The sequence below is a fragment of the Acomys russatus genome, chromosome 27 (genome assembly GCF_903995435.1).
Source record: "Acomys russatus chromosome 27, mAcoRus1.1, whole genome shotgun sequence".
NCBI classification, from domain to species: domain Eukaryota; kingdom Metazoa; phylum Chordata; class Mammalia; order Rodentia; family Muridae; genus Acomys; species Acomys russatus.
In genome coordinates this window covers 44,426,788-44,441,085 of record NC_067163.1, presented here as the reverse complement: position 1 = coordinate 44,441,085, position 14,298 = coordinate 44,426,788, and the positions used below count along the sequence as shown (strand labels likewise).

At 41.2% G+C, this 14,298-nt stretch overlaps 1 protein-coding gene across 2 annotated transcripts; it reads right to left on the bottom strand.

Moving 5' to 3' along the window:
* Positions 1–114: 114 nt before the first annotated feature.
* On the bottom strand, positions 115–12,202 carry Scrg1 (stimulator of chondrogenesis 1). Of its 2 annotated transcripts, none has more exons than XM_051169665.1 (3): positions 12,088–12,202; positions 2,593–2,845; positions 115–354 (listed from the first exon to the last, which is right to left on the bottom strand). In XM_051169665.1, exons 2-3 carry the CDS (start codon positions 2,832–2,834, stop codon positions 300–302), a joined length of 297 nt encoding a protein of 98 aa, XP_051025622.1. In that variant the 5' UTR covers positions 2,835–2,845; positions 12,088–12,202; the 3' UTR covers positions 115–299. The 2 variants fall into 2 exon arrangements, with proteins under 2 accessions (XP_051025622.1, XP_051025621.1); XM_051169664.1 differs by having other exon boundaries at positions 2,644–2,845.
* Positions 12,203–14,298: the final 2,096 nt, after the last annotated feature.

Here is a 14,298-nt window from a genome sequence, read left to right as displayed (position 1 = left end):
ACACCTGAAGTTTTCTGTCCTTGAGTCAGGACTGTGGCTCTCCGTTAGGGGACCGACCTGGCGCTTACTGAATGTAGTGAGCTCCTAAACCAAACCCCTCTAGCAGTGCTAACAAACATCCACAGAGACAAGCCAAGTGGAAACAACTTTTATTACCACTTTAGGGCAGGCTTTACTCGAACAAGTAAGACTTGATAGAATCTATGCCTTAATACACTGGGAGGAGATCAGAAATTTTGCTGCACTGAGACAGTTTGTGGGAAATTAGGGGCTGTGGTCTCCAGAATGCGCGCAGATCCTCAGTGATTGTTGCAGGGGATCACAAAGGAGATCTTTGGTCCAAAGAAGATGTCTCTGAAAGAAAGAGCACCAGTTAAACTCGGTTGAAAACTACGGTATATGTTAGTCTCTTCTGGGTTAAAAATGGACAGTGCTTCCCAGGGTTTCAGATAAGAGTCTTCATTGTAGGGAAATAACATACAAAAGATGAGTAAAAGACCCAGAGGGCCTGCAAAGACCAAAATAGTAGCTGAGGTTTCTTTCACCCACTTAACTATTGATCGTATGCTATTATCTGTCTGTAAATAAAAGGGAAAAAAATAGGTCATTTCAAAACCTTATGCAAAATAGTTCACTTCTTTGATGTGGAGATGTACAGGCAGCATAAGGTTATTGTGCAGTTCAAATTCTGATTTCCTGTCTAAATGTTGTGTAAACTCTGCTCCTCAATTGTGCCCCCTTACAGCCAATCGACGAGCAGGGGAGAGAATAGGGCGGGACTTCCTGCCAGCCACGGGAGGAGAAGCCAAAGGAGTGAGTGGGCCGCCAGGATAGGTCCGAGGAAAAGGAGGAAGGAGCTGGAGCCCAGGAAAGCTACAAAAGTGCGAGTATTTTTGGGATGTTTGCTGGGAATAAGACAAAATAGATGAAGGGTTAAGAACAGACTTAAGCTGCTCTGATTGTGCTGTGAAGCCTTGCGTTATAAAAGAGTCTCAATTATTTGTGTCATAGCTGGGTTAAGAAATAAGCTAAAAGAAACAAACACTGTCTTATAAAAATAATATCAACAGAGTTGGGTTGTGAAGTTTAAATTTGGGGCTAAGAAAAAGATCATTAGATGTTTCTTTAAAAAAAAATTAAACAACTTCCTAGATTTTATGCATATAAAAGTGCTTTTAAAGCTATTCTTATCTTTTTTGGGTAGGAAAGACAGCATAAGGTAATATGAAAATGAGTGGACTAGTATAAAATTTTATGTGTAGGGCGGTATGATTCTGATTTATTACAAATACACTCTGCAAGAAAAAAAAACATCCCAGAGTTATATAGAAATGGTGTTTGTATATTCACACTTCTGTTTAAATATGTTACAGTAATAACCAGAAAATAAATATAAGCCACTGCAGTAAGTTGGTTTGATAATCCGGTAATGACAATCAATTTTAATATTAGCTGGCATTTAGTTTCTATAGCAGAGAAAAGTGTTTCATGGGGTCAGTTAACCCATGTTCCTGCCTCAGCTAGTGCAGTGCCTCTGAAGCACCACCATGCTCCCGAGTGCCTGATTTCTTACTTTACATGTCTTTATTCAGGTTTTTGTTGTTTGTGACACTCTTCTCACTGTGTAGCCCAGGCTAGCCTTCACCTCTAATCTTCTCACATGGGCAACCCTACCACAGTCATTGAACAAGAATGTCACACAACTAAGATGCATCTGAAAACAGCTGGGATTTGTGTTCACTTAAGAGTAATTAATTTCAGCAAACCCAATCCTGAAGCTGCTCTACACCAAGTCTGGTGCCCCAGGCTGTGAGCCCAGCAGTTAGGAGCCTCAGGCAGGAGGATTGCCCTGAGTGTTCAAGGTCTTAGGATCAGTCCAGTCTACATAACAAGGACCAGGCAGCTGACGCTACACTTGAGAGATCTTGTCTCAAAACAAAACAAAACAAAACAAAACAAACAACAAAAACTGACCCACAAGTCTACTGACTACATGAAATTTATTAATACGTTTAAAGGACTTATTACCATCACTGGTACATAATAAACCTTCATTGAATGTTATATTTATACAACATTCAGAAAACAAAATAATGTGGTTTCGGTTGTTATAATCACCATAAAACAAAATAATTGAAACAACCCTATAAATATGAGTAGTGTATTAATATGTTAAGGTTGGACATACTGTATTATATGTACTTGTGTAGATTTTCAAAGTCTATGTTTTAAAATTCTGTGTAAATTTTTGGGAAAATTAGGAAATTTTGTATAAATTATTAGGAAATTTATCTTAATACTAGTGCTACCAGGCAAAGATATCTATTTATAAATTAATAATTTGAAAAAATATAAAAGATGATTTTTGTTGTTGTTGTTGTTGTTTTTTGTCTGTTTTTCAAGACAAGGTGTCTTTGTGTAACCCTGGCTGTCCTGGCACTCACTCTGTAGACTAGGCTGGCCTTGAACTCAGAGAGATCCCCTGCTGGGATTAAAGATATGTGCCTCCACTGCCTGGCTAAAAGATGATCTCTTAAGAGGGTTTTCTATGAATATTTCATAGCAGCACATTTTGAAATTTCATTTCCTTACTTTGGGCAGCAGAGCAATTCGCTGAAATTGCAGTAACAGATCATCTCGCACCCCTTCCCATCCCAGAAGTGATGCTGCACGTTTGCATCCACCAGCGTCAGGTCGGCTCTGCCCTCTGGAAGGCTGTGACAATTGCGATCTTTTAGCATCTTTCTGTAACAGGAGAGGCGACTTGAAGGCATGCCTTGAGTTCCTAACAGCAAAGTGAGACCGAGGATGACAAGTACCACAAATTTCCTCATGGCGTTGGTTCCTGAGATAGAATAACAAACAAAATAGGTCAGCATTCGTTTTGTAAAAGGATTCATCTGAACATAATGTTTTGCATCTCGTTATAAAGTTGGATACAAAGGGAATTATTCCTTTCCATGCTTTCTGTGTTTCTCATGGTGTGCCTTTCTGACAATTTACATTGTTTTTTTGTTTTTTTTTTTTTTTTAAGCAAAAACACTTGAAATGTTTGTCTAAAAATTTAAATGTCTGGACGTCACTTAAAACAAACAAACAAACAAACAAACAAACAAACAACAGTGAAGGCCAGGGAGGTGGCTCTGTTGGTAAAAGACACTAGCCACACAAAACTAAGGACCTGAGGCCAATCCCTGGAAGCCACGTAAAAAGCTGCAGATGTTGGCATGTGTCTGTGATTCCAGCAGTCCTCTGATGAGATGGCAGGGAAAGACAGCCAAACGGCTCAAAAGCTCACAGGCAGGCTAGCCTGGAGCACACAGCAGCAAAAACAACAGAGATGCGTGCCAACACGGTAGATGGTGAGAGAACTAATTCCGCAGAGAAGACCTCTGAGCCCCGCCTTCGTATATGGATGCCACGGCATGCCTGTGCCTACGCTCACTCATGTGCACTTGCACACACTCCCATGCAAATGGGCACACTCACATGCACCGAGGCACCTGTACGCATTCACATGCACGCACACTCACATGAACACACGCACACTGACATGTACATGCACACACGCACAAGGAAAAAATATTGAATGAGAACTGCTAAGGGAAAAGAGGCCAAGGATGAGAATCTGCATTTAATAAGGTACCCAAAGTCACATTTTTTATGTGTACTCACGCAAGAACAACTGCTTTTGAGACTACATTGTTGTTTGTTTTTCAAGACAGGTTTTCTCTGTGTAGCTTTGGCTGGCCTCATTTTCACAGAAATCCACCTGCCTCTGCCTCCCAAGTGCTGAGATTACAGGCATGTGCCACTGCTCCCAGCTTCAAGAATAGCTGCTTTTAAAATAATGTAAAGTCATTAAAATCTGTAGAACTAGCATTGCCAAATACAATGAACCCAGGTGCCACCCTGACAGAGACAAAAACTTATTTATGCTGATATTCACCAATAATATTCTATAAATATATTTATAATCCACTTATTTTCAAATATTCCAGAATTATTCTTTGGACTCGTTTTTGTTATGAACTTTTTATTAGTTTCTCAAAAATATTCCCACATAGACTACTTCTCTGCAATTAAAGATGGAGGCTTTAATTCTCTCTTAATCATGTGTCTTGACCATGATCACCTATAATGGATAACCCACTCCTAAGAGAACATACTCTGTTGATATAGTTCTGTTGAAGTTATTGGTAAAACCTGTGTTTGTTCCTCTTAGCTTATTTCTTAACCTGGCTATCACGCAAATAACTGAGACTCTTTTATATTTGTTTTTATTTTTTAAAGCTTTACAACACAATCTTGAGCAGTTTTAGTATGTTCTTAACCCTCTGTAATTTTGCCTTACTCCCCACAAACATCCCAATGATACTTGGCACTTGGTAGTTTTCCTTGGCTCCAGCTCTTTCCTCCTTATCTTTCTTGGACCTGTGCCCATAGCTCAATCCCCTGTTTCCTCCTCTAGTTCTTCCTTCCCTGACTGACAGGAAGTCCAGCCCTATTCTCTCCCCTGCTCAGCGATTGGCTGTAAGCTGCTTTATTGGCATAGAAGGGCTTCACTTGAGGAGCAGTGTTTACACAAGATTGATACAGAAATCAGAATTTAAACTACATCATAACTTTATGCCTACATAGTTCTAACATTCCACTTGCTGTAAAATAGTTTTCCATAGCTTCTATCCACCAGATTTGGTTTGAACTTTTGAGTTCATACCAAACAAATACAGTTCCTCAGGAGATTTTTTTTTTTTTAAATGGTGGTTACACAAGACTGGGCTTTCATTGTGCATGTAACCAGCCTCATGTAGCTTCTATATTCAGCCTGGAGGAAGTGCAGCTCATTGTGGTAAAGGTAACAACATAGTATGGAATCCAGGATCAGAACACACAGCCCTGCACATGGCACTGTGCTAAATGCCAGTATCTCTTTCTGGCTGAGGCCGATAAAGGGCGCCTCTCTTTGCACATTGCACTTTAAGAATGTTTGTTTTTTATTAACATGCAGAGCAATGGGTTTCAATGTGGTATTTTTGTGCACATTTGCTTTGGGCCCTCTTCCTCTAATTACCCCCGCCCCATACACGTCCATCTTCCCAGCTCCTGCACCCTTCCTCCTAAGACCCCTTTCTACTTTCATATTAATTTTTTTCTATTACCTTCTTCTTTCCTTTCCCCCTTCCTATGACCTACCCCACCCAACCCTCGCCCTTCTATTCCTCTTCTGGCCTTACCACCTATGATCATTTACACAAGAGCAGACATGTGTTTGTCTTTCTGAGTCTTGCACTTTGAAAGAAAAATAGTTTGGCTGAAAGGAAATGAGAGTGTGTAACTTCCAATGGCTCGATACAGTTTATGAGTAACTCATCTTAGATAACATATAAAATTTTGAATAAAGACGTGTTTTAAGTTTAAGGAATAAAACTACCCCATCATATTCCTAAAAGTTTCAGGTTTTATTTCATATTCTAAGTTGAGTTAGTCATCTCTGTTGTTCATCCAAAATAAAACAAAACAAAACAAAGAAAAAACCAAAACTGGATTATGGCTGAGTTTGGTGGTGCATGTCTGTAATTGCAGTACTGGGAAGACTAAGGCAGGTGGATCAACACATTAAGGCTGTGTGCCACATAGCTAGTTCTAGGCCAAGCAAACCAAACCAAACCAAACAGAACAAAACCAAAAGAGTGAAATGCGGTCTTTAAAAAAGTCTGATAATTTCCAAGCTGTGGTTTTTTTTTTTGTTTTTTTTTTTTTTAAGTGTTAGGCCTTTTTATTACTAGCACTTGGGGGAGGCAGAGGCATGCGGATCTCTGTGAGTTTGAGGCCAGCCTGATCTACAGAGCAAATTCTAGGATATCCAAGGCTACACAGAGAAACCCTGTCTCAAAAAAGAAACTGAATCTGAAACCAAAATATTCTTGATTTTTAACAAAGTATACATACCAAAGAAAGAAAAGAGAAGGCCATAAGATATATGCCGAGGACCTAGGTTGGGCCCCTACAGGCTCCCTGATTCCTTCACGTTCCCATGTGTCCCAGTCAGTTGATTCTGTGGGCCCTGTTCTCATGTCACAGAGACCCCGTCTTAAGAGAGAAAGAAGGAAAGTGTTGGAATAGAGTACCCACTGTCCTCCTCTGGCTTTTGGTCACATAAGCAGCTGCATGCGCACAAAAGAGACTATGTGAGATTTTGACAAGCCCTTGCTCAAAAAAAAAAAAAAAAAATTGGTTTTAGAGAATCATTGGTTCACCAAATGTGAGCCATGCATTATATATGCAATATATATGCATATATAACCTCTATACTATATAGCTTATATTATCCAACACAGAGTCAACAACTAGAGAAGTGAGATGTCTATTTTATCATAAGAAAGAAAAATCCTAGACATCATGCAACTTTAAATGGATGAGACAGGATTGTTTTCTAATCCAATATAAGTGATCAAAATTGAATAGCAAGATCTGGGTGTGGTTAGTGCACATCTGTGCTCTCAGTACGTGCGAGGCAGAGGCAGGAGGAGGGTAATCTTAAGGCCAGAGGGCCCCATAGCAAGAGCTGAGCCTAAGAATCTTGAGTTCAGTCCCCTAAAGCCTGAAAGGAGGAAGGAGAAGACTAATTCCACAGGATCCGCTTGAACCTGCACACACACACACACACACACACACACACACACACTCCCTTCTCCCTGATAACAATCAGTCAATTTAAAAGCATGTGTGTGTGTGTGTGTGTTTATCACAAAAGTCAACAATATATCAACCATTTAACTTTAGTTTCTTACTAGGTTTCTGTGGAAAGGCCGGGACAGCAGGTGGAGGGGTGGAGAGGGTGAGGAAGGTAGAGAAGAGACATATCTCTCTTTAGTGCATTTGAAGTTTGTTTGTTTTGTCTTTTTAAACATAGATTCCTACTATATAGCCCTGACTGGCCGGAGATTTGCTGTGTAGACCAGGCTGGCCTTTAACTCCATCTGCCTACCTCTGCCTCTGAGTACTGGGATTAAGGCTTTCTGATTTTATTATTATTATGATGATGATGATAATGATGATGAAGCTGTGTTCTAATTAAAAGCTTAATTTTCTCAGAGTTGTATAGTTTTTCTATAAGGTCCTATATTTAGCCATTGTGCTTTTCCTCTTCTTCCTCCTTCCTGTCTTGCCCCTCCCCCTTCCCCTTTTCTTTGTTGGGTTCTTCCTGTGCATCCTGTCTTACCTACTGCTGTTCCTAGGCTCACTTTACAGCTGTTCAAATTTTCTTTCCATTAGATTACTCTTATTAGAATCTAATTGCCCTTTTATTCTAAACAACTAAGCTTATTTTTATTGTTGTACATTTTTAATCAAAGCAAAAATTACACTACTTTCCCGTTTCCCTTTCTTTCCTCCAACCCTTTCCGTGTCCTGTTCTAGTCTCAAACCGACAGCATCTTTTTCTTTGACCTGTTACTGCTACACATGACAGAAAGAATTAGCCTATCCCAGAGATGAGGCCGTTGTATTTGGTTATCCAATACAGAGTGGTCAGCACGTTAGCCATATACACACAAGCAATGAAAAGAGACTAAGCAGGGTGTGTGTGTGTGTGTGTGTGTGTGTACTTTTTAAGACTGAAGAGATGGCTCAGTAGTTAAAATCATTTACTGCTCTTACATAGGACTGGAGTTAAATTCCCAGCATCCATATCAGGTAGCTCACAACTGCTTGTAACTACAGTTCTAGGAGATCTGAGCCCTCCTCTTGCCTCTGCAGACATCTATACAATGTGCACAGAGAGAGGGGTGGGAGGGAAGGAGGGAGGGAGGGAGAGAGAGATACAGACACACACACACACACACACACACACACACACATCTCTTTTTTTTTTTTTTTTGAGAGAAAAAAAAAGGCCGCAGTTTTAAAAATGATTATAATCTGACTTATTCGTTATACGATGCATGGAAAATACAGAAAGACCAACCCCAGGATAAATAGCAACTAGCATCTTTGAATAGGGAAGACTGTTTTTGGCATTTTGGTATATAGACTTTGAGGTTTACTGTTCAGTTTGGTGGTGCATACATAATGATTTAAGTAAGAACAAAGTGAGCCAGGGGCAAAATCCAGAGAATCGCAAATGTTTATGTACTGTGTGGAAGATAAGTCAAGAGAAAGAAATTATTGTCGTGAAGGAGATTGGAAAAGTACAGGGATGTAAGATGCTAAGTCTAGGTCCAAAGGACCAGTGGGTGGAAACCCGGACTGAATTTAATATGACCTGAAGCTTGCTCCTTCCAAAGTCTCTGTTACACACATACATATAAATAAAATAAATCTTTTAAAAAGAATACAAAGGGGTTGGAAAAGTGGCCAAGCCAGTAAAAGCATTTTTTACAGCTCTTACAGAAGATCCTAGTTCAGTTCCCAGATGTCAAATTTGAATTGGCCACTAGATGTCTAAGTGAAAATGTCAAGTATTTCAGGAGTTGAATATGATCTTTAAAGGTCAAGGTTGATGGGGCTGGAGAGATGGCTCAGTGGTTAAGAAGAGCATTGAACTGCTCTTCCAGAGGTCCTGAGTTCAATTCCCAGCAACCACATGGTGGCTCACAACCATCTATGATGAGATCTGGTGCCCTCTTCTGGCCTGCAGGTGTACATGCAAGCAGAATACTGTATATGTAATAAATAAATCTTTAAAAAAAAAAAAAAAAAAAAAAAAGGTCAAGGTTGGCAAAGAACTTATATGGGCTGGACCTAGACGCCCCCCTACACATATGTACCAGATATACAGCTTGGTCATCATGTGGGTCCCCTAATAATGAGAGTAGAGTCTGACTCTGACTCTGTTGCCTGCCTTTGGATCCCTTTCCCCTAGCTGGGCTGCCTTGTCTGGCCTCAGTGGGGGAGGATGCACTTTGTCCTGCTGAGACTTGAGGTGCCAGGGTGGATTGCTATCCCTTAGCCACCTCCTTCTCTGAAAAGAAGTAGGAGGGGGCTGGGGGCCAGGGGGTGTGAGGCCAGACTGGGTGATGGGGGAGGGAGGGGGTGTGAGGCCGGACTGGGTGAAGAGAGAGGTGGGGGCTGGTATTAGGCTATAAAGTGATTAAATTTAAAAAAAAGAAAGAAAGAAAAAGAAAGAGAGAAAGGGAGAAAGAAAGAAATGTCAACGTTGGAACTAGAAATGGGAGAGTAATCAGGCTGTTTATGATGGCAGCGATAGCCATTTGTTTGACAAGGAGAGAGCATAGACCCAGAAGAGAAAAGGCTAAGGGCAGTCTGGGATGGGGGTAGTGGTCTGAGGCTTGGAAGCCGAGATGCCAGTATCATGAAGGCAAAGGCTGAAGCTTAAAAAGAATCTTCTTTTCATCGCTTCAGCACCCCAGTCAATGCTTGACTCATAGGAAAAAAAATATGAAAACATTCACTTAAGGAATGAACAAATACATTTCTGAGAAAGCACGTATGCTGCCATACCGTGTACTTCATGTCTGTGCTGGAGCATAAAGCTGTTACTACTGCCCAAGGCTCAGTCTTCAGCAATGGAAATTTCCACGCTTGGCAAGCACCTATGGTAGGCTTTTTTTTTTTCCCCTAATTTTTTTTAAACACCTATAAATTATATGTTGTAGGTGAAACCTTCTCTTCGCTTATTTAGCTTCAGAAAAATAGCTTTAATTCTTACCTAACAAATGCGAAAGTGTCTGGGCTGGTTCGTTCCCTGGGTATATTTGTCATTTTTTCCCCCTACCAAGAAACACTAATCACAGCCCTTGGAAATCCATCGAAACGTTACATTTTTTCATATGCAAACCAAGGTGAGAAGACTCATCATTTTGAATGAAATTGTTCTCATGTTTTCTCTCCTAGTTCACGTGTAAGCACTTGAAGTTCCTCCTGGAGAATCTTCAACTTGCAAGAAAACCTAGTGAGGAACTGTAGCTCCGAAGGAAGCGAGCGAACCTTTGAGACTGGCTCACCATTGGTTTTCTCAATTTGGTGATCTTCAAAGTGTTCCTAACGCTGTGTGATGCCACTTATACTCAAATGTTGGTATTCTTAACGTTTTACATATGCACAACACACACTTTGTCAGGAAGAGAAAAAAAAAATCACCACATAGGACATGCAGAATTACAAAGAAGGCATTTCCACATAAGCAGTAAATCGTTGCACTGCCACTTGGGAAGGGAATTGCAAGGTTTAGTTCCGTGAGAGTTTTTTGGCAGGCGTTTGAATGGCTGGAGTTAAATGGAGACTTAAAAAGAAAAGCTAAACCATTTAATGGCCAAGACTAACAGGGAGAGGTAGTTTAAATATTCAAAAGCTTGTGACGCAGCCTTCATCAAGGCAGCTGGTGCTGGTTCTGGGGAGCAATGGAATAAAATGGGTTTGACAAACTACGCTGAAAGAAAAAGCAGTTCGTTTTCAGCTATCTGTCACCAGCTAGCAGGAGCGAAGCGGGCCTGGAAAACCAACAGACAGCTTCAGCCCCACCCCCCGAATGTGTGACACTTGAAATTTCAAAACGATAGCTGGGAGAGATTAAAATTGTTGCCCACACTGTGCTCTCTTGGGTGTTAAGAATCAGTTCCTGGGCTGGAGAGATGGCTCAGTGGTTAAGAGCCCCGCCCACTCTTCCAGAGGTCCTGAGTTCAATTCCCAGCAACCACATGGTGGCTCACAACCATCTATAATGTCATCTGATACCCTCTTCTGCAGATAAAGCAAAACATAAAATAAATAAATGTTAAAAAAAGAATCAGTTACTGCCTCAGTTCCCTTCTTTTCTTTTCTAATTTGATGTATTTACCTTTATTGTATGTGCATTGATGTTTTGCCTGCATGTATGTCTATGTGAGAGTGTCACATCTTGGAATTACCTCCCTTCCATGAGGGATGCTAGAATCTGAACCCAGGTCCTCTAGAAGAGCAGAAGTGCCCTTAACCACTGAGCCATCTCTCCAGCCCCTCCCTTCTTTTCTCAACTGTCTTAGATGGGGGGGGGGGGTTGCCCTAGGACAGTCAGGTTCTGAAGTGAAATATCTCAAAGCATAATATCAAGGAACAGAAATGACATAGGAAGATCCCTGTAGCACACGTGGCAGCCTAAGGCCTCAAGATCCCTTCAGCCTTGGGAAAACAGACCGAAGGTCTGCCTACAGGCTTCCTACAGCATCCCATAGGACGCTGCTAATACTCAGTCTTGCATCATTCTAATTCTTTTCTGACCACAATAACTCATCAGAGGAGAAAAAGGACCGACAGTGGGGGAGGGCTTTCCATAAACTGCAAGCAACCGAGTCAAGGAATCTTGTTGTTGTTGCTGTTGCCCCTTTTCTGTACATTGATTTGTTTGTTTGTTTGTTTTTCCCTGGATTTCTGAGAGAGTGCATTCACTGAGACCCATGCGGACACTGGGACTCGAACTCGGGTCCTCGGGTTCTCTGGTTCCCTGCCAGAACAAGCTATGTTCATAACCGCTGAGCCATCTGCCCAGCCGCCGAGTCAAGGAGTCTTAAAGAGGTATTTTTTTTCTTAAGTCTTGAAGGGAAAGTGTTCTTTCCACCTCAGCAGGCACAGACTGTGCACTGTGTTCCATGGTGAGAACATCATGGATGGAGTCAATGAATTCCCTCTTTGTGCCATGCGTTGCCACCCGTGTCTTTTCAGGAATCATAGTCTCTAAAAGCAAAACCGTTGGCTTCCTTTGACATTGCAATTAACTTCGTGTAGAGGACTGACCGAGCAATCTTAAGTATTTCATTACGGAGACATAATTCTGAGGGGCAGGAGTCTGGCTGCAGAGTGAATCTGCACACTAAACAAATGACGATGTGCAATCAGTTTCTTCTCAAACATTTGGTCAAATGACTTTCCAAGCCAAGGACCTGCGTTTCCTACCCTCTTTTGATCAGATTCCTTCCACTATTTCAGGATCCATCTCTTTGAACATGCACACACCATTTCCTTAGAGGACTCCTCAGTCTCTTAAGTCTCTCCCGGCACGCACACATATTTCTGTTCCAATCTATATAGCAGCGGTTTAGAAGAGAATAAATGATATAAAATGTTTGCATAGAGGAAAAAAATACATACCTTTTTGTTCTTTTCAGTATTATAGGCAGAAGAATCTTCTTAAATGTTCCAGCTCACTGGGTAGTCTGGGCAAAAAGAGACGAGAGGAGGTGCTGGACCGAGGGCTCTTTACAAATGAGCCTCTGTCTGCCTCTCTCTGCCTGGGATTGACAGTCTCTGCTCCAGCCAGAAAGGAGGGGAGAATGGGAGTGGAAGGGAACAAGAACTGCCTCTCTTGGGCTCTTCCAAAGCAGAACGAACTGAATAGTTTCTTCACAGAGGGAAATAACTAGTCTATACAAGAGCCTTCACAGGGCACAGTCCTGGAGCAATAACATTTGAAAACTTTGGGATTTAAAAAGAACACAGAGTGACTTTTCCCTTGAGAGAAGTTTGGGGGTGGGGGAAGGAGGAACAGAGAGAGACAAGGCAGAGGATATGTCACTTTGGAAAAGAGGGGAGCCTCTCTATCCTTTCATGGTGCCCCCTCACCATTTATGTAGCTGATGGCATTTTGATAAAAGATATTTTCAGATTCATATTTCATCCTCCCACTATCTTATCCATTTGATGAAAGCGAAGATAAATAAATAAACAAAAATGTATTTTGTGACTCATAAAAAGGGCACAAAAGGAGTTAACTATATTTTGAACAAACAGTAAAATTCTAGAAATTCCAACCTCTATCTAACTGTCTTTCGGTTAATTTGTTTGTTGAGATAGCATCTCACTGTATAGCCATGGCTGGTCTGCAACTTGCTATTGTAGGCTATACTGGCCTGAAACTTGCAGGGATTCTCCTGCCTCAGCCTCCGGAGTGCTGAGGTTATAGACAAACACTACCACACTTAACTCTAACTTAGGCCTTTTGAACTCAATTAGGAGCAACATTATGGGGACTACAGGCATCATAGCAAAGTAGGAGTTATGTCCAAAGAGAACATAAGAGAGGGCATCCCAGGTTATAGTAAGAAAAGGAAGATGGTGAAGGATAGAGCGACAACTTTGTGCATGACAAGTAGATTTGTATGGCTGAAACCAGAGATCTGGGAATCAAAACTAGAACTGAGTGGCTGAAGTACCATAAATAATAAGCATAATGCTCACATTTCTACTTCTATCACTGGGATAAAATACCAATGATAAAAACAACTGAGATGAGTACAGTTCATTTTAGTGTACCATTTCTGCTTTCAGTGCATAACAACAACAACAACAACAATAAAGGCAACAACAAAACGGGAACTTCAAACAGATAGTCACATGACAGCCACAACCAAGAGCGGAAGGAAATGATGCGAACATGGTCCCTTGGTTGCTTGTTTGTGTTCAACTTGATTTCTCCCCTCTTACACAGTTCAGGGCCTTCTGCCTAGGGAGTGGTGCCTCCCACAGTAGACTGTATCTTCTTACATCAAGTAACCAGAGATAATTCTACACACATGTACCCTCAGACCTACCCAATTGTAGACAATTCCAATTGAGACACTCATCTTGGGAGATTCGATATTGTGTCATGTTGACAGTTAAAGCTAAGTATCATACCATAGTGTAAATCTGGAAGTTAATGAAAAAAATAATAGAAACACTAGGAAAGATTGCCCCCCCCCACCGGCCCATTTCAGAGTGAAAGAGTTATAATGTAAGAGGAAAGACAGTTGAGATGAGGTTGGGGAACTGTTAGCTCTAACAGTAATCCATAGGAGACAACAGGGAGAAGGGAAAACTGAATTAGCAATGAAAGGAAGACTGAATCACTCCATTAGCGATTATGTCATGTTTAAGACACGGCTAGCTGAAAGAAGAGAACATTACATTTTCAAGGGCTTGGGCCTTTGTACTGTCATTCATCTGGAAAAAGAACCCAAAAGGGAGAGCTGCTACTCAAACAGGAAAATGAATATAAAATTTTTGGCTAAGGCAGCAGTGGGAAGACAGAAATTAGTTACTTGGTAAATGTTGAATTTGGAAATGTTTAGTTGGCAACTGGTTGCACTGACCTGGAGCTCAGGGAAAAGTCTGGCTAGAATTAGCGCCAACTAACTAATCAACTAAATGCCAAATAATACCAACTGCATGACTTGGGGAGTTTTCCAACAAAGTGATAGCTGGAGCCATGGCTGTGCCGCTAAAGCTTACTGTGTTTTCTGGTGTGCTCATTACACACGAGAATATATTTACACCCCTCTGAAACAGCTTCTGTTGTAGAGCCTCTTACTTCCTACACGAGGA